Below are 21970 nucleotides of genomic sequence, written 5' to 3' on the forward strand. Positions count from 1 at the left end.
TCTGGCAAAATCCATGGTCCAGCATGATTTTAGTTAGCTTGTTATTCACTTATCCAGGATGTGGCCAAGTTTTCCACAGTCCCATAAAGTTTGTTGACAGACACCAGTCCTGGGTCTCAGTGTTCTGTGCTGTTATTTAGCTGTAATTTACCCCTAAATATCTTTTAAAAGTCCAATAAGCAGTGGAAGTGTTGGTAATGCTGCTAGACAATATTGACCTCCTGTGGTTTGGCAAATTCTCTGGTTTGGCACCAGTCAGGGTGCCAGACTAGAGCATGTACTGAGAGTCTCTGGGACTGCGTACTGAGGCCTTCAAGCTCTCACGAGAGAGAATGGCCCACTGAAAGCAATGCAGCTACAGTTTATGGATCATTTGCAGCATCATTTCCTATAGCTGAAATTCATGATCTTTGGCATATCAGAAAAATTCCCTTTCTCTTAACACTTCAAATAGGAAGGTGTTTCCAATTTGAAGGGCAAAATAATGTGAACAGTATGCACCTGTCAAGCTACATAAGCAAACCTAGGAAGATAGATTGTGTATGCGATGAAAGGACTATACATGTTAAAATATTGCTGCTGCCTAGTATGATAAACTTTTTCCCACAGACTATAGCATTCGTATTTCAAGGCATAAGTGGCCAGTCAGTTTAGAACAAATGAAAGGAAACATTAATTTAGAGCGCCTGCATTCACACTGTGAAGTTTGCTGCTGGCTGTTGGCTCTCTTCCTGCACCTGCAAAGTCAATGGGAGATTTGCCATTCACTTCAATGGCAGCCAGATTAAGGGCCATGGGAAAAGACATGGTTTGAGACTGCCATTTCAAAATGATCCCAGACCTAAATTTTGGGCATTACATTCAGATGAAATATAGCAATTTTAGTCCTGCATAGATACTCATTGGCGCTGCAATTGGAACTTAATGGTGAAATAATATGAAAACATTTAATACTGCATAATGTGAACATATTTAATATGCTATCTTATTACATTTGAAATATTTCTTTGATTGAATTTCATTTAACATATTTTTTCTAGAGACTTTAGAATCAATCTTTTAAGCATATTGTGTATCCAATCTCTTGTTAGATGAGATACCTATATACTTAAATTGCTCAAAAATATTCAGTTTGATCTTGTTAAATCATGAAAGAATTAACACACCCTATGTCACTTGGATGTAATTATGAAGCAGCAACCTTGCACATCACAGAATTTATATTATAAGCAGGCCATCCAATCAATTGTATGGGCATTCAATTTTATATGCTTGTAATAATTTCATTTAATGTTAATGCAATTCTTTGCCAAACATTATTTTTGTTTGCTGGCTTTGTAATAGAAATAACAATTCTTTTTATACATAGTAGTAGAGATGTCAACACCAACTGCCCTTGAACAGATTTTTTTAAAAATAAGGGGTGAATAAGTGTGTATCTGGTATGATGCATTGCAACAGCTGTTAATGTTGTGCCTGTATTGTAGTACCAACTTGAAGCTCACTGAAATACTCTTTGCTCTTTCCCATGCTGTTGCACTTACAGGCATAGAGTACCACACAAACATCCATCAGATACTTAGTATACATTTTTAAATTCATGCTTTTAATAATGAATGCTCTTTAATAGTTTGCATCTTCACAGTTGAATACAGACATGACCCAATTACTCTTTACCTAGTCTGAAGACATGGCATTATTATGCTAAAACGGTGTACCCCTGGGGAAATGCAGAGGTCTTGCAGAAGGCACATCAACTCATTTAGCTAGCTATTTGCCTAGTTTTACAATAGGCTGCATAAAAAGCACTAGTGAAGTGAGTACAAACTGAAATTTCACCAGTAATTTGTTTACACTGAATTGTAAATACAGTATACTTATTCCACTTGATTTATTTTTAATTATATGGCAAAAATGAGAAATTAAGCAATTTTAAAGTAATAGTGTATTTTTATATGTGACTTTTTAAAGCAAGTAGCTTTTGAATGAGGTGAAATTTGGGGATACAAAAGAAAAATCAGACTCCTGCAAGGGGTATAGTAGTCTGGAAAAATTGAGAGCCACTGCCCTAGAAATTGTAATATTCTGTATGAAATACCTGATCCTGGTCCACTGGGGGCAGGGGCAGGGAGGGAAGAGGGCATCTTCTCCAGAGCCCTGTGATTTAAAAAATTGTGGAACTCTGGGTTGCTACTGCTGAGGGCTGGCTGGGGGATGTATGACACAGTCCCACTGGCACTGAGGGCTAGCTGCTCTTTAGCCTGGCCCTTTACTCCTGAAGCTCCTGCCCCTCCAGGGGGCTTAGACTCAAGGCTCCCCCGCCACACACATTGCTAAGAGCCCAGGAAAATCTGCATCCACCCTGACTCGATCTGGAGCCCACTGCTGTCAGCGGAAAGACTTAGTTTTGATAGATTTAGGATCAGGTCCCAATGCGTTAATTGAGGAGAAAATTTAATTCAGAAAGGGCATTTAAGCGTGCACTTAAGTCCCAGTGAAACTAATGCTTTCCTGACTAGGATTGTCTTAAGTGAATGACAAGAAGAGCTTTTCTGAATTGGGTTCTAAGGCTTCCTCCTTGAAGAAGAGTCACTGTGGGAGCCCTTCAGCAGTCTGTGGGTGATGGGCATGCCTGGGCTTATAATAGTCATGCCTAGACACACTGACATGCAAGTAATTCACCACTCTGAACAATTCACCAGGCAACACAAAATTGACTGAAGAAAGGGGAAGTCCCTGGTATTAGGGCAAAGCTAAAGGCTACATCTATACTACAGTGATCCATGGAAATAAATTCTCCCAGAAGATCTCTTCCAATAAAACTTCTTTAGAAACAGCACGTCCACACACACAAAAGCATACTGAAAACAAACAAACAAACCCTGCTCTTTCGATACAGAACGTCCACTCAGTCCATCCACACCACCAGGGATCAAAAACTCCAGCACCATGAGGACTGCTCTTTTGAAAAAAGGGCCCCTCGGGCACCTACACACAGTTTTTTTTCTGAAAGAATCTCTTGAGAAAAGGTGCTGTTCCTTATCGGGGACAGGAGGAGGCCCACTGGAAGAAGTGCTGGGTTCTTCCGATTTAATATGGAAAGACCAAATTTTGTCCATGTCTGCACTAGCCTCCTCCTTTTGGAGGGGGCACGTTAACTAGGGACTTCAGCAGATGCTTATGATGTGCTGCCATGAATATGCAACGCCTCATGAGCATAATGGCGGCCGCCCACGAGTCGGAAGTGCCACTTTCGAAACACATGCCACCTGTGTAGGCAGTGGCCTTTTGAAAGGACCCCCCGACTTCAAAAGGCCATTCTTCCCAAAACCAAATGGGAAGAAGGGGCTTTGGGAGAAAGGGAACTTCGAAGTATCTGGGGCTACAGGGCTTGCTGCTGCTTTGAAGTTAGCAACTTCCAAGTTCCCCTGGTGTGAATTAGGCTAATAAGGTGCTGCATATGCAGTGCAGCACCTCATTGCTATGCACCAACTGGGCTCATTACGTGCCCCCTTCGAAGGAGGGGCCTAGTGTGGACAAGCCCATAGTGTTTTCTCCCTAGGGTAACTCAAGACAGACCTTAGGGCTGCCCACCCACCACTCCCAGTGACCCTCCCCGCCCGGCCTTCTGAGCCTTTATCTCGCCCGACAAACCAGAGACAAGGCTGCGCATCCACCCATCACCAAACCCCTTTGGAGACGCATGGCCCCAAGGGACACGGGAGGCTTAAAGTAGGCACATAGCAGGGCGCGCATCGCAGCGGCGGCACAGCGAGCCGGTGGCTTGGAGACGAGAGCGCCCTGCTGTGCTTTCCCGGGGCAGCCTGGATCCAGCGCATGAGCCGCCACCTACCGTGCGCCCAAGAGGCGCAGCCTAGCCCCGGGCTAGCGGCTCTGCCCTGGGCCCGGCTCAAAGTCTCCGCCCTGACAGGCAGCCAATGGGAAGTCTCCGCCGTTACGGGCAGCCAATGGGAAGTCTCCGCGGCCTCCCACACTCGCTCGGGCGCCTTCAGGCGCTGGGGACCGCGAGGCGTCAGCCCGCGCCCCAACCAACCAGCGCCCGCCGGACCCGGACCCGCCGCCCGCTCCCCATTTAAGAACCCGCCAGCCGGAGCCGAGTGCGGGAGTCGGGCCGGCGCGGGCTTGGGTCCGGGTCTGACGGCGGAGGAGGGAGCGGGAAGTGCCGGGTCCCGCTGTCCCAGGCGCTGCGGAGAGCTCCGCGTTGGGTCTGAGCCCCACCAGGTGCCCCCTAAGGGGTCCCCATCGGCGCGGCTCGCCCCGGGGCAGTGCGCCCCCTGAGCCAGCATGCTGGCTCTCCTGGCGGGCTTGCTGTTCTCCCTCGCCTCCGGGGCCAGCTGGCGGGGAGTGCGGGGCCAGGAGAGCCCACCGGGCAGCCGCTTCGTGTGCACCTCGCTGCCGCCGGACGCTGCCCCCTCGGGCTGCCCGGTGCCCATGCCGGGCGGCGCCCTCCCGTCCGAGGAGGAGCTGAAGGCCACCGTGCTGCAGCTGCGGGAGACCATCCTGCAGCAGAAGGAGACCATTGGCAACCAGCGGGAGACCATCCGGGAGCTGACCGGCAAGCTGAACCGCTGCGAGAACTCCCCCGGCCCCGACGGCAAGTCCGCCGCCGGAGGCTGGAGGAAAGAGTTGGGTAAAGGCAAAGACACCATGGGGGACCTGCCCCGGGACCCCGCCCAGGTCATCGACCAGCTGAGCCGGACAATGCAGACGCTCAAGGACCGGCTGGAGAACCTGGAGGTAGGCGAGGTTCAGGGACAAGCCTGGGTGGGAGCTGTCCCTGGTACTGAACCCGGGGCGGCTCCCCGGTGGATGGGCGGACAGCGCTTTTCACCCGAGCTGGCATCTCCGCAGCTGTCCCAGGTGCCAGGGAGGAGCGAATAATCCGCCAGGGACTGATGTCACCCACTGCAACCAAACGGGTATCTCTCCGGAGGGCAATTAACTCAGCTGCTCCGAGTCCAGGCTGGAAGGAACAGGCACCTTCCGGGCAGCAACAGATGGGGTCCAGGCCAAAACCTTTATTTAGTTAGGCTCTGGGTCTAGATTTTCCTCCCTCTTTTCTTAGGGGCAACTCTAAAATACACCCTAAGTGCGGTGGGAGGGATCCGGGGCCCTTCTCGTGCGTGGAAAAAGACCTAGAAGCATGTACTGTCCTTTGCTGGTCCAAAGCACCCTGTATTCAAAAGCTGTTGCTTTAGCCCCTGTGCTGGCTAGATGTTCGGCTGCTCATGGATTCTTGGTGCTGGCTTAAAGAGGAGACAAATAAGTCACCCAGCAGGCAGGACAACAGGAAAGTGATTTGGTTGTTGGTTTTTATTGAAAGGAACTTAGACACAGTAGCCCTCTTACTATGTCTCTGCCCTTAAAACATACGGGAAGAGATTTGTGAGGTTTATTTTACAGCTTTGAGGAGCTTAGTATCCGGTGTTAGTAGTTCTAAATCTCCACTGGACAGTAATGAGAACTTGCCAGCGTAGGGCTTGGAATGTGATGCTGACATTTCCGGCCTCATGACCTTGACCTACAGTGCTGAACAGAACAACACAAAGGCCTTGGGGAAAGTGGCATGGTGCAAGTCATAAAGATAACACCATGCTTTAGTGAGAGCTGGTCTGGGGTGACAGCAAGTCATTCCAATAATACAAAGGCTCTCATTGACTGCTGTAATTTTTGGAGCAGGCTCCCAGTTAGATAGAGCGCTTGTGCCAACATTTTACTTGGATAGAAACATTCCCAAACAGAGTGTTTGTGGCTGTCCCCCCACCTGCTACACCAGACCATGGCAAAATTCAAGATATTTTCTCCCTGATATATGTGATCCTCAAGAGGATTTGAACTGATTTGTTAAAATTTCATGTCACTTCAGCTATTACAAGCTGTCTGTTAACCAGAATGGCTGTGGAATCCATTTCAGTAACAGATCAAACCCTCTGCTACTGAACACTTTTTTTCCCAAGGCACTTCCCCATCGGTTTCTACCCCACAGAGGCTGCAGTGCTAGGGCTGTGCTTGCTGCTGAAGATGAGGGTTTCCTAGAATCACACCTTCTAAAGTGTTCTGGGACTGCCCCACAATATGATCCATTGAGCTCAAAGGAGGCAGGAAAGTTAATATAGTAATGGGTACCTTCTTTAAAAATGATTGCCCAGAGCAGTTTGGGGATCTAGCCCACCACCTTGAAAACTCTCCAGCCCACAGAAAGCTTGGTTCTCTAGTGCAGTGCTTGTGGCCAAACATCTTCTCTTGCTTAGAGGAAGGGCAGACTGCTCCCTGGGATAGAAGCTTGACACAAGGACTTTGCTAACCTGACAGCTAAAGAGCAGATTGTGGTTCAGAAAAGATGACTCTCAGGTGAATTTGAAAAGACTTGGTCTGACTTTTTAGAAATTTTTGATTACATTCCTAGCAGATAGAAACTGAGATGCTGTTCTTCTCTCTCCTCTGCCCTATTCCTTCCTTACTTTACCTTCCCTTTCCATTCCTTTGCTTTTGTCTTCTCTCGGTCTCTGTCCCTCTAACTTTGGAAGAGAAGATTCCATTAAAAGAGGGGCTGCTTCTTCATGGACAGCTTTCAAAGCTTTTCCTGTTTCATGTAGCACAGTCAGTCTCTTACTATTCTGCTGTTCATTGAAGCATCTGATGATAGCATTAAAATTTAGGTGGCAGGAGGGGAAGGAAAGCTCCCACAATAAAATGCCTGTAGAAGAAAAAACTCTTGGTCTCTAGCAGTAATTTAAGAAAACCAGGTGTTTGGTTTTTGTTTAAAAAGTATCCCACTGTGCTAACTTTCACAATGGGTCACCTTCACAGTTGATTTGATGAAATAGCCTATTTACCAAGCTAATGTACTCAAAAGGTCTATTTTGATTACTTTACAAGTAGGTTAATATCATTTTGATTTAATTTACTCTGTTTCTAATTAACCCAGCAATGTCATTTTGAATTAGTTGAATAGATTTTTTTATTTAATTAGCACCATGTAGCTTTTTGAGGAGCATCAAGTTTGGTTTTCTGCATTTATGTTGTAGAATTGTCTTTCTTAAAGGTATTAACTTTCAGTGATATGAAACAAAGCATGAAATGAGTGAATCGTTCAACAAATATGTTGCTTTTGAATAAATGAGTTTTTTTGTGAATCAGATGAGAGCTTTGAACATGACATGTTTTTAGCCTTTCTGTTACATTTTCAGAAGAGATTAGCATTCTGGATTTGAAAACTGCTTTTTTCCCCTTGGTCACAAGCAAACCTACATCTCTCAATTTCTGCTTTTCAGAAGTGGCATAAAATCTTTTATTTTTTCCTTGAAGCACCAACTCCGAGCCAATGTGTCACATGCAGCCCTGCCTAATGAGCTTCGAGAGATGCTCCAAAGGAGGCTTGGAGACCTAGAGCGCCAGCTTTTAAGCAAAGTGGCTGAACTGGAAGATGAGAAATCCCTGCTTCATAATGAAACTTCAGCCCATCGGCAAAAGACAGAAACAGCCCTGAGTGCATTGCTAGAAAGAGTTTCTGAATTAGAAAAAGGTAATTTGGGAACAGAACTTTAAGCTTTCCCTGCCTGTTGCTATTTAGTCCCCTTCTTCCCCATTCTGTTGTTGTACTGGTATGCTAACCCTTAAGAAACAGAACCTGCTCTTGTGCTGGGGGACTGGACTATGTCTCTGGAGATTTGGTTTCAATTCCTGCCTCTGTCGTAGACTGACTTGAGAATTCACTTTGTGAATAGATGTTCCCATCTCTAACCCGTTTGAAGACAAACCCCATAACTTTTGATAGAAGCTAAGATATCTATAGATGAAGGGGCCATGTCAATGGAGAAGGAAGAAAAGGGAATTCTTAGCATAAAGTGTTCTTGTCACTCTTTGTCATCAGCATGCATACTTTTCAGCACAGGTGAAGTTAGTGAACACAGATTGCCTACTGACAGCTGCTGCAGCTAGCTTTGGCCTCTAGATCTGCTACCACTAATTAGACCCTCTCTGGTTTTTTTTGTTGAGTACACCAAGGCAAAACTTCCAGTTTTCATCAGTGGTGAATACGCTGAGATTCAGCAGACCTTGAAACCTGTGTCCTATCCCAAATATGCAACCTTCAGGTTTTATAGTGGATTATGTGCAATGCCACTGGGGGACACTCTTAATCCTAATCATTTAATCAGATACTTAGATTCACTATTACTGGGACACTGCATGTGTGACTACAGTCCATTTATTTAACTTACAAATGCGTGTGGCAATGAACTACAGTATGAAACCAAGGACAATATACTTACAGAACGAAATGCATAGTATTATATTACCCTTAAAAATGTTTATAAGAGTAGCACAGGTCTGGATGATGGCTGGCTTGCCTGAATGAGCTGCCTGCAAACACACACATCTCATGAATTTTAAACTACAGACTAATGGATCCATTTGTTTAGTAATGGGCATGTTCTTTTCAAACAGATGTCTAACTGTTGGTCACTTAACATTGCAGGGGACTGAACTTGATAACCTCTCCTGGTCCCTTCTAGTTCTAATAGTTGATGATTTTTCCCAATATAAAACCTATAGTCTGAATGACAGTGAAATGTCTGAGATGCAGCAAGCCCAGAACAGAGAACCCTTCCAAATTAACAAGTTTCTCTAGAGCTGCAGTGTCCAATACGTCTGCCACATGTTGTGAATAGGACACTGCATTGTGGCAAATACTGGAGTGGCCAACCTGCGGCTCTTAGAGCTTTTTTAATGTGGCTTCTCCTGAGAGCCACCCGCAGGGAGTGCCATCCTCCTGCTCCGTGCATGCGCCCCACCACTTGGCAGGAGAAGCACGTGGCAGTGGTCCCAGTGAACTGCCAGCATTGAATTAGAATGGGGTGGGGGGGCTAGGGGTGCCTGGCTCTGAGGGAGGGTGAGGACATTTAATTTGTGTGTGGGAGGGTGAATGTGGTAAATATGAAAGACAACAACCACAAGAGTGGCAGTCTTTGAATTTCTATTGGACACCGCTACTCTAAAACATTTTTAATGAATATTATGCCCATAAAAGTGTCTTGAATTGCAAACTCTCTGACTTATGTAGTATTAGGCTTGAAATACTGTGTTCTTGTAGGATATAGGTCTTCAGTGAGAGGAGTCAATGAGGGGCCTATATCCAGTGTTATAACTCTTTGTGAGACTAGAAACACCTGAGAAAAGTTTCAGAAAAGCTGCTCCCCCAGAGATTTCTGAGAAGTTGAAGTGTTTGGAGCCCACAGATTAGGGAGAGAGAGGGTGGTTTGTTTTTTTTTTTTTTTAAATCCTGGTGTTTTTCTCTGTGATTTTGATGCACCTCACTCAGCATTTCCAGTGCTGCACTTTTTGTCCTATAAAGTGGAGGATAATACTTATAATGTTTAATTCTCAGGGCTGTTGAGAAATGCAGTCCATTAATATTTGCAAAGCCCTTTGGGATGTTCTAATGAACAGAGCACTAGAAGTGCAAAGTATTAATAATTTATTTCAAATGCTGATCCATTTGTAGTCTATTTCTGGGCAATAGATTGTCAGTTGTCCACAGTACTATAAACTCTCAGTGGACCTTACGTTTGTCCTGGCAGAAGATTTTGTAAGGAGTTGTAGGAGATGATGGAAGAATTCTGTCTGGCTCTTGATTTTTTTTCTGTTGCAGATGATTCTGGACTCCAAGAACTTGTCTGTCTGGGGTAATGAGTGCTATGGGGGTGTGATTTCTAAAGCATATCAACATGTGGCTCATTAATTGATCAGTATAGACCATGCTGGGGTACACAAGCGTACTGACAAGAGGAAGCAAAGGGGTTGTTGCCGTGGGGCCTGCATTTCAAAGGGGCCTGGAGCTCCAGATGCCACCACTGCTACTTGGCAGTGGTGGTGGCTGGAGCTCTGTGCCCCTTTTGAAGTGCCACAGAAGCACTGCTTCACATGGTTTTGACAGAAGGGGCAGGGCAGCACTGCTGTTTAGGCAGCATTAAGGGCTGACTACTCCAGGCCCCGCCTCTTCCACCCTCGGCCCCACCCCTTGTGAGGGGCACAGAGCTGGGCCCCCCTGCCACCTTGCCCCAGGGCATACAGTGGCTCTTGGCCCCCCCAATGCACACCAAGTACTCTGTAGGGCATTTTAACATAGTGGTCAGTTAAAATGCTCTAGGCAACATTTAGTTAGACTGCAAGCCACTGTCTCTTATTATGCATATGAAACTTAGCACCTACCACTGCATCTGTAAATGTCTTTGTTAGTTATCCTAGACTGCCTGACACTTGCCAGGCTAAAACCCTGTGTTTTGTTTTACCAAACAATTACCCTTTTGGGGTTTGAAATTTTCCGTGTCAGACTGAATGGCTTTGGCTGATGTTCAAAAAAATCTAACCCTAGCTAATACTGATGATAGGAGAAAATACGCTTATTTGTTCATGTTATATTCTAGCTCTAATGCTCCATGCTTTGGAGAAGGGTCTTGAAATTTGTCAGGGGCATGGCCTTTGTGTCAAAGATGTGCCTTTTGATACCCTCTGAAAATCTGGACAAATTCCACATCTTTCAAAAATCAGTGGCTACAGTTACACTAGTGAGTTTTGCCAGCAGAACCCCAGTTTTGTCACCAAAACTCCCAGTGCATTTACACACAAAATATGGGTTTTGTTGACAGTATGTCAACAAAACCTAGCACGTTCACCAATAGCCCTATGCCTCAAAGCCACGAGGCATAACATCTTCATTGACAGATGTGTGTAAATGCCCCCAGGGGACTTCTCTTGATAGACAGGGCATCCAGGACAATGGGCAGCCCTGACTGCTGTGCTTCCAGGTGCCTGTTTTGTCAAGAGGGCAGCCAGGCAGTCCAGCTGCTCTGTCCATAGAGCCCAGCGCTCTTCCAATTGGCATTTGTGTATGTCCATACTCTATCAACAGAAGTTTTGTCAGGAAAGCTCTTCAGACAGTGACTTCTGTCTACAGATCTCTATAGTGTAACCATAGCCAGTGTGTACATAGTATCAGCGGGGTAGTCATGTTAGTCTGCAGCATCAAAAAAAAAAATAGAAAAATAAAAGCAGTTCTGTAGCACCTTAAGGACTAACAAATTTATTTATTAGGTAATGAGCTTTCATGGGTAAGATCCACTTCTGCTCCAGAATCTGGTACAGTGGGTCTTACCCACAAAAGCTCTTTACCTAATAAATAAAATTGTTGGTCTTTCAGATGCTACAGGACTGCTGTTTTTTTTCAGTGTGCACATAGTCAGTGGAGAACCATTTGACTTATAGCGGTTAAATTTTTGAAGATCCCATCCTCACAGAGAATGTTTGAGCCTCAGAGCACCTACTGATCAGACTGTGCATCCACTATCCTCTGAGACACTGAGTATGTCCCCCTAGCTACAAGGGTGAAGCTGGACTTTCCCTGGCATCCTTGCTCCCAGCTGCTTTGCGCATGGCTGGGGACAGGCAGGGAGACTGAGATCAGGATGCCTGTCTCTCCTGTGCTCTCCCACCTTTTCCTGGCTGCTAACAAGGGGAATGTGAAGGAGGAAGCCATGTAAACTGAACTCACAGGGGACAAAAACTGGCCTAGGGAAGGGAAAGGTGTAGATTAGGGCAAGAAATCTGAAAGTGGCTCTGAAAGGAGGGGAGAGAAACTTGGAATGGGTGGGGAAGGAGAGTTGGCCTGGGAGACCATGAGAAATGGGGTGGAGGGGGAGAACCAGAACCAGAAGGTCAGGGGAACACAGATTGAGTCTGGCTGGACAAGCAGACTGGGACTTAGAACCAGTGTGTCAGCAAATTGGAGGTAACAGGGACAGAGGGGCAGGGAAACAGATCTGAGCAGGAACTGAGGTGTGGGTGGGAGCACCTGGATTGGCTGGTCAGGAGACTGGGGCAAGAGACAGTGCAGGGGGTGGTTATGGGTAGTGGGAGGCTGAGATTGGATCACTGACCTGAAGAGGGAGACCAGGGCCTGGGAGACAGTGGAGGGGTTAGGTCAGAGGACGGGGTGGCACTAGGCTTGGCAAGGAGTTTAAGTGTGGGAAGGGAGAGAGATGGGGAGTGGGGTTGGGGGGGTCACAGCTGAGACCTAGGGCTGACTGGACAAGGAGGCTAGACCTGAGATGAGAATACTGAGTAATGGAGACTGGGAATGGTAAGGAAGGAAAATGAGTCACAGGTGAGGAAGAGAGAAGAGTAGGACAGGGAAGCAGCTCAAGCTTCTGGAAACAAGCACAGAAGAGTCAGTGCCCACTAGAGCACAGCCCCCTCCAGGGCCTGCAATAGGACTCACCATTCCTGAATCTCTCCATTCCCCTGCTGGCAGCTAATGTCTGGGATACACACTGGTCAAGAGTCTCCACCCTCTCCAGTGCTGGGCCACACAGTGCTGGGGTGGGCAGTAGGTGAATGCCCCTGTGGGGAGGGGCAGTGGGTCTCCACGTGCTGTCTGCAACCACAAGCACTGCCCCTGCAGCTTCCATTGGCTAGAAACTGGTGCTGTTTGTGGGTGTAGCACACAGAGACCCACTACCCCTCTGCCCCAAGGGGTGTTCAGAGCCATGCTTGCCAGGAGCCTCCAACTGTGGCACTGCCAGGAACAGTGTGGTCAGGGCTGCAGCAACCTGAGCACCCCACTGGGCCATAGGACATTATTCCTTTGGCCCCAGCCTGGGGGGTCATGGTGGGAAGAAGGGAAATGTTTGAGGGATCCGACGAGGCTGCAGGCTGTATTTTTGCCCCTTCCTGACATACCAAATTGCCGTCAATTACTTTGTTAGCACAAACAGCAGAGATCTGTGTGAAGAATCTAAAAGTTCCTTACAGATTTGGATGCCAGGGGGTACAATTACTGGGTGTTTTTTTGCAGTTTGCTATTTTTAAAAGCCCTAGGAAATTACCCCCTTCCCCCACAACCCATGTTAAAAGAACGTTATTGAGGTTGCAAAGTCAAGCAAATGAGCAGAAATGACCAGTGCAGGGATATTAATGGGGGAAACTGACCTCATGCCCCATCCACTCCCCCACCTGCTCTGCCCCCACCTGCCCCTTCCTGCAGAAGCACTGTGCCTCTTCTGCTAAGTGCGGGGCAGTCCCCCGCTTTCCCTGGAGGAGTGCAAGCTAGGAAGCTTGTGCTACTTTTGGGCTGTGCCCTTCTGGGGGAGGGGCAGGGCCACCTCCACAATCACTGGAAGAGGCATGGTGCTGATGGTGAGTGCAGGCATTGTGGGGGTGACACTGGCAATTTGCATGGGCCCCCGGTGCATGCCTTACATATCAACCATGCACACAAGTTAGGAAATACCAGAACTCAAGTTGTACAAGCAACCCTAATTTGGCCCCCTTTGTGCATAATGGGCTAGGATACAGGCTTTCATTGTATGTTCACATGCTATATTTTCTGCCTGATCCTTGCCTTTTTCAGTGCTTGGACTAGACCGTCTCTGGGGATGAATCAGGGTTGGGTAGTGAAGGAAGCTGTTACAGAAATTGGAAGCTGTGAGTAAATGAGGACTTCAGGAAAAATAAAGACAGTCTCATGGATAAGACAATTGTATATTGCTCTGGAGCAGGCGATTGCTGTGAATTTCATTCCTGTTTCCTATGTGCAAGTCAAACCAACCCTTTTGTAGGGAGTCATGAATTGTTTTCCTCATTTTTCTGGGCACCCAACTGGACCCTGGGGTCTAATTAGCAGAATTGCACAGCACTCACAGCTCTAACTGCAGGCAAAGGGAGCTGGGTTTTCTGTCTGCATGGTAAGTATTAGAATTCATTGAAAATATTGTGATGCAATTTTCCATGGGACAATGTCATTTAATCAATACATTGAGATTTTGTAGTAACGTTTTTTTTTTGTTGAAGATAGGAAAGTTAAAATTTAATTCAGTCAATTTTGTTTTGACTATATTATACAACATAATGTTGATATATTGATGTAATACAAGAGACATATTAAAAGTGGAAATAAACAAATCAGCGTTATCTAACAGAAATGTTTAGATGCTGCCAATTTTTATGATTTTCATTCTTCAATAAGCTTCAAACTGTTTTCATTCCAGTTCAGAATGAATCTTTTAAAAAAACTTCCCATGGAATGGAAATACCACTTTCCAATCAGACTTACTATGCACTATGAAAAATCTGGATCTTATCACTTTAAATTGGGCTCCCAAACCCAGTGGTCATTCTTTTGAGTTTGATGCTCGACTGTAAAAGAGAGATAATGAGACTTTCTCAGCTAGTAGGGGGTTTGTAAAGATAAATTGGAGAAGTACACACAGGGTGTGCCTAAACAGCTAAGTTATTTCAGATTAATGTCTGCTACTCCAAAATAACTTTGCGGGTGTTTACACAGTGCAACTAGTATTTCAAAATAATTTCAAAATAGTGAACAACATGTTTTGAATTCTTTGTAGAATATCCCTCATTCCACGAGGAACAGTGCATATTTCAAAATAGGCATTTCAAAATAGGGGCTGTGTAGATAGGGAAGAGAGCCTATTTCAAAATAGACTCTATTGTATCTGGATGCTGTATTTCAAAATAGCTGAGCGCTATTTCAGTATGCATTTTGTATGTAGATGCACTATTCTGAAATAAGCTATTCTGGAAAATCTCTTCTAGAATCGCTTTGTTCTGAAATAATTTTGCTGTGTAGACATAGCTTCAGAGATAACAATGAGCACCATAGAATAGGCTCCAGGGGAAATAATTTAGTTTGTAGAACTGCCTTTGAATAATTAGCACTAGGCCACCTCTTGGACAAAGAGAATAAAAATATTGAATGGCTGCTTATTGAATACTGTGCACAGAAAGAAGCAGGAGTCCTCCGGAAAAATAGCATGTTGACAGAGAGTGGCCAGACTGTCCAGACTTCTCTCGACAGAGTGGCTGACTGGAAGCACAGCAGATAGGGCTTTCTGGTGGACTGGAAGGCTTGTCTGTTGACAGATGGCTCTCAGAATGTCCATACAGCCTTTTTGTCGACAGATTCTGTCAAGAAAGGTGCTCCATTGTGAGGGAGAGGCAGAGGGCTGTTGACAGAATTCAGTAGAACCCATTTCTAGTGTGGACACTCTGCGGGTTTTATTGACAAAATGCCTGTTTTGATGTAGCTTAGGGGACCAAATTCAGGTTGTCTGTGCAGCCTCAGTGTACTTTGAACAATGCTTGTGCGTAATTCCTTTTTTATAACTTTTATGTCTTAACAATGACTTCCTCTTTAGATAAGAAGAGACTGTCATTTAAAACACACGTAAAGCTTTTTCTCTTGCTCTAACCATAGGTAGCAGTGCTTTTAAATCACCGGATGAATTCAAGGTCTCCCTCCCTCTCCGCACAAATTATTTATACGGGAAGATCAAGAAGACTCTGCCAGAGCTGTATGCCTTCACTGTGTGCTTGTGGCTGAGGTCAAGTGCTTCTCCAGGGATTGGCACACCGTTCTCCTATGCTGTCCCTGGGCAGGCTAATGAAATTGTGCTGATAGAGTGGGGGAATAATCCAATCGAATTGCTGATTAATGACAAGGTGAAAACTAACTTCTTCTCTTTCTTGCTTATGCAGCCTAGGTAAACAGAGGTATTTTATGGCCTGATTCTGCACGAGAAAAATTGGTAACTTTCCATTGACTTCAGTGGCAACAAGCTCAGGGCACTAAAGTTTAAAATAATAAACGCGCACACTTTCACAGAATGGCATTGAATGAAATCAGATGATGCTTTCGTTCACAAGAACGAGGGTGATATGATATTTCTGGATATGTTTCACCTATGCTTGTACACTGAAATGATAAACATTCAGATACAGTGGGTCTGAGTCTCCTTTCATTCATGCCAGTTTGAATCAGGAGCAAACACAATCTTTAATGCTAAATCAGTTTGGAGCCTATGCAAAACAGATTCTAGTCAAACTAATGATCTTTTAAAATGAATGGGACTTTAGTAGATCTGAATGAAACTGGCATAAAATTTAATCAAAGAGCAAAGAGAATAAGGCTTATGTCAATACATTTTTTTTTAATTCTGACTAATCAGTCTTCAATTTGACACTCTTTCTACTGTTGCTTTTGTCTATAAGAAGTTTAATTGTCAAGGGGCCTCATTTACAACATGTCAGCCATGCATTAAAGGTGCTGAGCACATGGCAGAAGAAGCCTGAGAAGAAAAGATATGCTAAAACACAACTTGAAAAAAAAATTTTTTAATGCTAAGTACCCTGAATAGCTCCCCCACACACCTCAGTTTGGGCTATGTGTCAAAAGAAATTGATTTAGAACTCATAAACCTCAGATTAAGTCATTAAGCTACTTACCTGACCAAAAAAATTAGGTTTTTCAATGAGGGTTGAAGAGAAGTTTGTCACAACTTGGCATCAGACACTGTACTTGTGTGGACTTTTTAATGTCTAAAACATCTAATCCCGGGGAGTGTAGTGGTGGGGTTGCTAAGATACCTATATTACAAGTCAAATGGCTTGTGGTCATGCAGAGGGTTAAGAAATGCTTATTAAAATACCTTGTTAATATTTGTGGCAGGTGGGGGATTTGAAGGAGGTTAAAACTCGCTTATATCTAATAGTAAAATGTCCCCATATGTAGGCTTGTGAGCCTATGCTGTAAACTGCTTGAGTGAGGCTAAAAATATAATCCTGCATTAAGGGCTGATTCAAAGTCCATGGATGCCATTGAGTCTTTCTGTTGACTTCATTGGGCTTTGGATTGTGCCCATGAAAGGGGCCTAATCCTGTGCCCTTTGAAGTCTATGGGAACTTGACTACGGACAGAGTAAATAGGAGGGGCTCAATCTTTCTCAGCAAATAGAACACAGTAGTATTTTCTACAAAAGCCATGGGATTGGAGATGGACAATCCTAGCGCAAAAATTGACTGGAAGGTTAAAATTAAGCGTTAAGGGATTTGAACAACAGCAAAGAAATGTTATGGACTAACATGTAGCCTCAGCTGGATGGGGGGTGGCCTAGGCTTTCATACCTGTGGTATTGAGCCAGAGCAGTAGCAGCAAACAAGTCTCTATCTGTGAATTCTCAGGGCACAACGCACCTCCACACCTCTGTTCAATGAGATGAGTCTCTTGTTAGCCATTTTCAGTAAAGTAGGAAACCTGGAACAATGTGGAATGATGGGACCGAAAGTCTGCTACAGGACACACATTCTGTGAGGAGACTAGAATAGTGATGAATCACAACAACAGACTGGTACTGCAGACTCGGGTCTCCAACATTCATTGTTGTTATCTATATATAGGTTGCTCAGCTCCCTCTGTTTATCAGTGATGGAAAGTGGCATCATATCTGCATCACATGGACGACTCGAGATGGCATGTGGGAGGCTTTTCAGGATGGAGAGAAACTCGGCACTGGGGAAAATTTAGCCCCTTGGCACCCAGTTAAACCTGGTGGGGTCCTGATTTTGGGTCAGGAGCAGGTGAGTTGAAGAAAAATGGTTCTTTTGTAGAGTAAAAATAACCAAATCTCTCCCCCTTCTGTAAAAGCAGAAATTAAAGCAAAACCAATTGTCCACAAATAAATTAATTTGGAATTCAAAGGACTGTTATCCAGGTATAAAATACCATTCCCTCTCCACCACGTGTGGTGTCTGAGGTGCAGGAACAAGCAACAGATATTTGAGGGAGTCCGTACAGGTTAAACCTCTCTTGTTCAGTACTGGTCACGTCCTGAGGTTGTCAGACAAGAGAATTTGCTGGACTACACAAGGTCAATATTGTCTAGCAGCATTACCAACAGTTCCACTGCTTGCAAGGCTCTTCGAAGACATTTGGGGTAATTTAGAGCTCAAGATCAGCACGTAACATAGAGTCAAGACCAGTGGCTGTAAACAAACTTCATGGGACCACAGGAAACTTGGCCGCACACATAAGTGGTTGTCTGGCTAACTAAAATCATGCCACACTGCGGATGTTGCTGGATGAGCAAGTTCTAGATGAGAAAGGTTCAACCTGTAACTGTTACCTTTATCAAATACATAATGAAATATTTCCTGTCGCAAGTCCTTAACTTCATGATAAACTAAGGAGCACGGGGTCTGTTACTTTTGGGACCGATCTCACTAATGTCTTGAATATGAATCCTTTGAAATGGATGGTGGATAGCTAGAGACATGCTTAATACTCTATGGCAGTGTTTCCCAGACAGTGTTCCATGGAACCCCGGGGTTCTGCGACATGAAAATAAGGGTTCCACAAGAAAATTCCATTACAATAGCTGATGCCTCTGCAGCTCCCTGCCTTGTCCTCACGGAAACAGAAGAACTAAATGTAATCAGTTTAACAGCTGGCAGGGTGGTGGGAGGGATCTGGCCATTAGGCCAACAGAATTTAGTTCCATTATTTCAGCCTCAGCAGGGCAGGCTGCAGAGACCTCCCTCACTTGTCCTGCTACCTGAGTGGCCACACCCCTCTGCTGGGTGCAGCTCGGCTCAGCCTCTCCCGCAGAACACCTCCACTCCAGCCTTCCTTCCACAGAGCATACATGGCCATCCAGCGTAGGCTCCCCAGCGAGTGCCACAAATGGGTTAGTCTTGGGGGCCTGTCTGGGGCTGTGGCAGGTTAATCCTGGGGGTGGGGGAGGCATGATTGGGGCTGAGGTGGGTTAAGACTGGGGATGGGGGTGTGGGTTTGGGGCTGAGAGGGATTAAGCCTGGGGATGGAAGGTGAGTTTGCAGGATGCAGGGGGTAAAGCTTGGGGATATGGGGATAGATTTGGGGGCTGAGGGCTGAAGTAGATAAGGCCTGGAGATGGGGGTGGGTTTGGGGGCTGAAGGAGGTAGAGCCTGGGAATGGGGTTCTGCAATTCTTTCGAGTTTAAAAGGGTTCTGTGGACAAATTAAATTGGGAAACACTGCTGTATGGAAATAGGCTGACTTGGACCAGTTATTGGATCTGAACATAGTGATGAGTAACTGCCTGCAATTGCAGCTGCCGTGCCTCTAGTCTCAGGGCCAAATTTTGCCTGGCTCTTTAGGGAGAGAGCACATGGAGCTTCTCCCGTCATCTTCACAAGTAGACCATTGGCACTGTTGTGCTGTGAATGCATAGAGGAGTCCAACTGTTACAGCAACTGAGCAGTGAACCCAAGGGGCATAAGGGGGATGCTTGTGTCTATGTCTAGGATCCCTTCCTGTCCTGCTCCAGAGACCAACCCCCAGGGGGGCTGAAACACATGCTGTGCCTCTGTCAAGGGACAGTATAGGCCCCTCTTTCCTGTAAGACTCAGAGCTCCCCATTTATGCTTTTGGACTAGGGTCAGAACCCCCCGATCACTGGCTGCACAATTACTTGTTACTAATCAACCCATTACAAACTGTGATATTTTAATATTGGCAACAGCTTTTACTAATTTGTTTTGTAAGTCCCAGGAAGATCTCTTGCTATGAAATTTGCAAATATTACCTAAGGCGTAAATTAAAGGATTTTGTGATCTGCTTATGAACTGAATAGGAAGTGAGAGTCCATGAAATGCATTGTCTGTAAATTAATCGCTCAGCTCCATCATTAGAGCAAATGCAAAGATAGTGACTTAGAGAATTTAATTTTTAGTATGGGAAGTATAAGATGAGAACTCCCAAGAAAAGCTACTGCTAACTGTATATCAGCAATAGCTGTAACAGTGGTTTCACTCCAACTTGCCCAGGTTCAAAACTGGATTGGATCGTGTGATTAATTTTGTCCTAATTCTGTTTCCAACAGATGCTTGTCCTTGGCCATGTCATAGTCACAACATAGTAGGTGTTCAAGTTCAGCATTAAAGCACTGGCAGAGCTCTGCTGTGATGCTTTCCCTCTGCTGACTCCTACTATAGCTGGATCCAGGCTGTACTATCAACTTGATGTACAATCATGCTACCTCAGCATAGCTCTCTACCTCGTGCTAGTGGCTGGACAGTTTAAGGAGTGAGACTGCTATTAACTCCACCATGATGGGATTAGTTCTTTAACCAAGACAATAGCAGCTATGGTCTTTGAAATCCAGAGGTCCTGGTTCAATCCTGCAGATGAGGTCTGGGGCATGCCTAAAGGCTCAATCCAGCACCCTTTACACATGCATAGTTATTGCTGAACTTAACAAAACCTAGTCTGGGCAAGGATTTCTCAGTCAGGCCTTCAATTAGCTTTACATTTTAAGGCCAACAATGTATGTGTCTTACTGTAATAGGTGGGCATGGTAGCTCCTCTGAATGTACAATGCAGGTCTGTTGGAAATGGCATTCATGTCCTCGTGATACTGCACACCCACTTGTTGAGACATAAGCTTGTGAATGTTTGAAAGAGCACTGGTTTATGAAAGGTTAAAGCCCATTTAAAAATTTTCTCAATGACTTGCATTTGCATTTCATCTATTGTTGGTAATGTGAGTGGCTTCTTTTAAAAAAAGAACACAGAAAACCTTGTTCAACTAATTCTAATTTTTTATATGCATAAAGGATACGGTTGGAGGAAGATTCGATGCAACCCAAGCCTTTGTTGGGGAGATGAGCCAGTTCAATATATGGGACAGGGTCTTAAAAGCAGAAGACATCATGAGTATTGCTAACTGCTCTACCAACATGCCTGGCAACATCATACCCTGGGTTGATAACAACGTTGATGTGTTTGGAGGTGCAACGAAATGGCCCGTGGAGACATGTGAAGAGCGTTTGCTCGATTTATAGCTACAATCATTTTTCTAGTTAAGTGCTCCATTTTATTAGGACAATTTCTTGTCAGGTCTGTCACATTTTTCCCCCACCAAACACATAGGGAAAAAATCCTAAGTAAACTGCTTGGGTACAGATGAAAGGTGGTAGTTATTGGAATGAATCTGGAAGATGATAGGCACATGTTGGCTTAGATAGCAGTTGTTGTCTTAAGGCTGATCCAGAGCTACCTACTGAGTTCAATGGACTTTGGATCAGGCCCTTGCTCAGTACATTCATTCTTCTGTGGGAATAACTTTTGCAAATATGTTATCTATATCAAGTGGCAGAATTGCTCCTCTCTGATAACATGTGGTTCAAACAAAGCACAAAGCTTTTTGAAAAGGGAAAAATGTACACGTTGGTATTGACTCTTTCCTCTTACAGGTACTCAATGCTTCCTTTTACACACTCTTTAAAGAAACAAAGCAATCCTTATACTGCAGTTACTATGTCTTTACTCAACACACCTGAGACCTGCAGATAGCAGCAGCAGCAGCAGCAGCAGCAGCAGAGTAGCCCCTACCTGCATTACAGAAGAAAATTGCTTTACAATGTAGACAAGTTAGAATCCTGGTCTCGTATGTCATAATCTCCATGCTCCAATTCCTTTCCTGGCCCTGAAGAAGAGTTCTGTGTGGCTCACAAGCTTGGCCCTTCTACCAGCAGAAGCTGGTCCAGTAAAATTACCTCCCTCCTGCCATCTTGTCTCTCTTAGGGCATGAGAGACAAGAAATATGATGCAAATACTGTTCCTCTCCAAATTCAGAGAAAGGGCTAGATACTTAGCTGATGTAAATCGACACAGCTCTATTGATTTTCATGGACCTATGTCGATTTATATCAACTGAGGTTCTGGCCATAGTCTTCATGTGTTCCCTCAGCCTCTCCCCAGCGTCATGGATAGAAGACGGTTGAATGACTATACTTGTATTCCGTGTAGGTTGAATGTGCTGCATTTTTCTCTGAATTTTCTCTCTCGTCTGCTTTTTTCTTTTCTAAATACATAGAAAATGTTTCTAAGTGAATTTCAGTTTTGTCTGGCTATGGAAGACCTTTCTATGAGCAAGTGCCAAAGTTTAGTTTCTGTTTGCTGAGAATCACTATATATTTTTCCAACCTAAGTCTCTACTGCCGACACTTCTTGTGCTATGATGGTCCTATGTGCTATGATGAATGTGCTGGCTTTCCATTCTTGTTAATTTTTGTCATGACTTCTGTAAGCACTGAGCTGACTTTAGAGTATACTTTAT

General features: G+C 44.9%; 1 protein-coding gene across 1 annotated transcript; it reads left to right on the plus strand.

The window, feature by feature from the left end:
- Positions 1-4305: 4305 nt before the first annotated feature.
- On the plus strand, positions 4306-20693 carry NPTX2 (neuronal pentraxin 2). The gene is made up of 5 exons (XM_075010820.1): positions 4306-4758; positions 7330-7546; positions 15293-15537; positions 17272-17451; positions 20466-20693. The coding sequence occupies exons 1-5, from the start codon at positions 4306-4308 to the stop codon at positions 20691-20693; spliced, it is 1323 nt and encodes a 440-aa protein (XP_074866921.1).
- The last annotated feature ends 1277 nt before the right edge of the window (positions 20694-21970 follow it).

The sequence above is a fragment of the Carettochelys insculpta genome, chromosome 16, assembly GCF_033958435.1.
Source record: "Carettochelys insculpta isolate YL-2023 chromosome 16, ASM3395843v1, whole genome shotgun sequence".
In the NCBI taxonomy this organism is placed as follows: Eukaryota; Metazoa; Chordata; order Testudines; family Carettochelyidae; genus Carettochelys; species Carettochelys insculpta.

What these genes read in the sequence shown, in the direction of transcription:
- NPTX2 (XM_075010820.1), top strand. Translation starts at nt 4,306, where the DNA reads ATGCTGGCTCTCCTGGCGGGCTTGCTGTTCTCCCTCGCCTCCGGGGCC. An exon ending in ACCGGCTGGAGAACCTGGAG is followed by an intron (nt 4,759 to 7,329) that starts GTAGGCGAGGTT and finishes TTTTCCTTGAAG; the next exon opens with CACCAACTCCGAGCCAATGT. An exon ending in TGATTTTGGGTCAGGAGCAG is followed by an intron (nt 17,452 to 20,465) that starts GTGAGTTGAAGA and finishes ATATGCATAAAG; the next exon opens with GATACGGTTGGAGGAAGATT.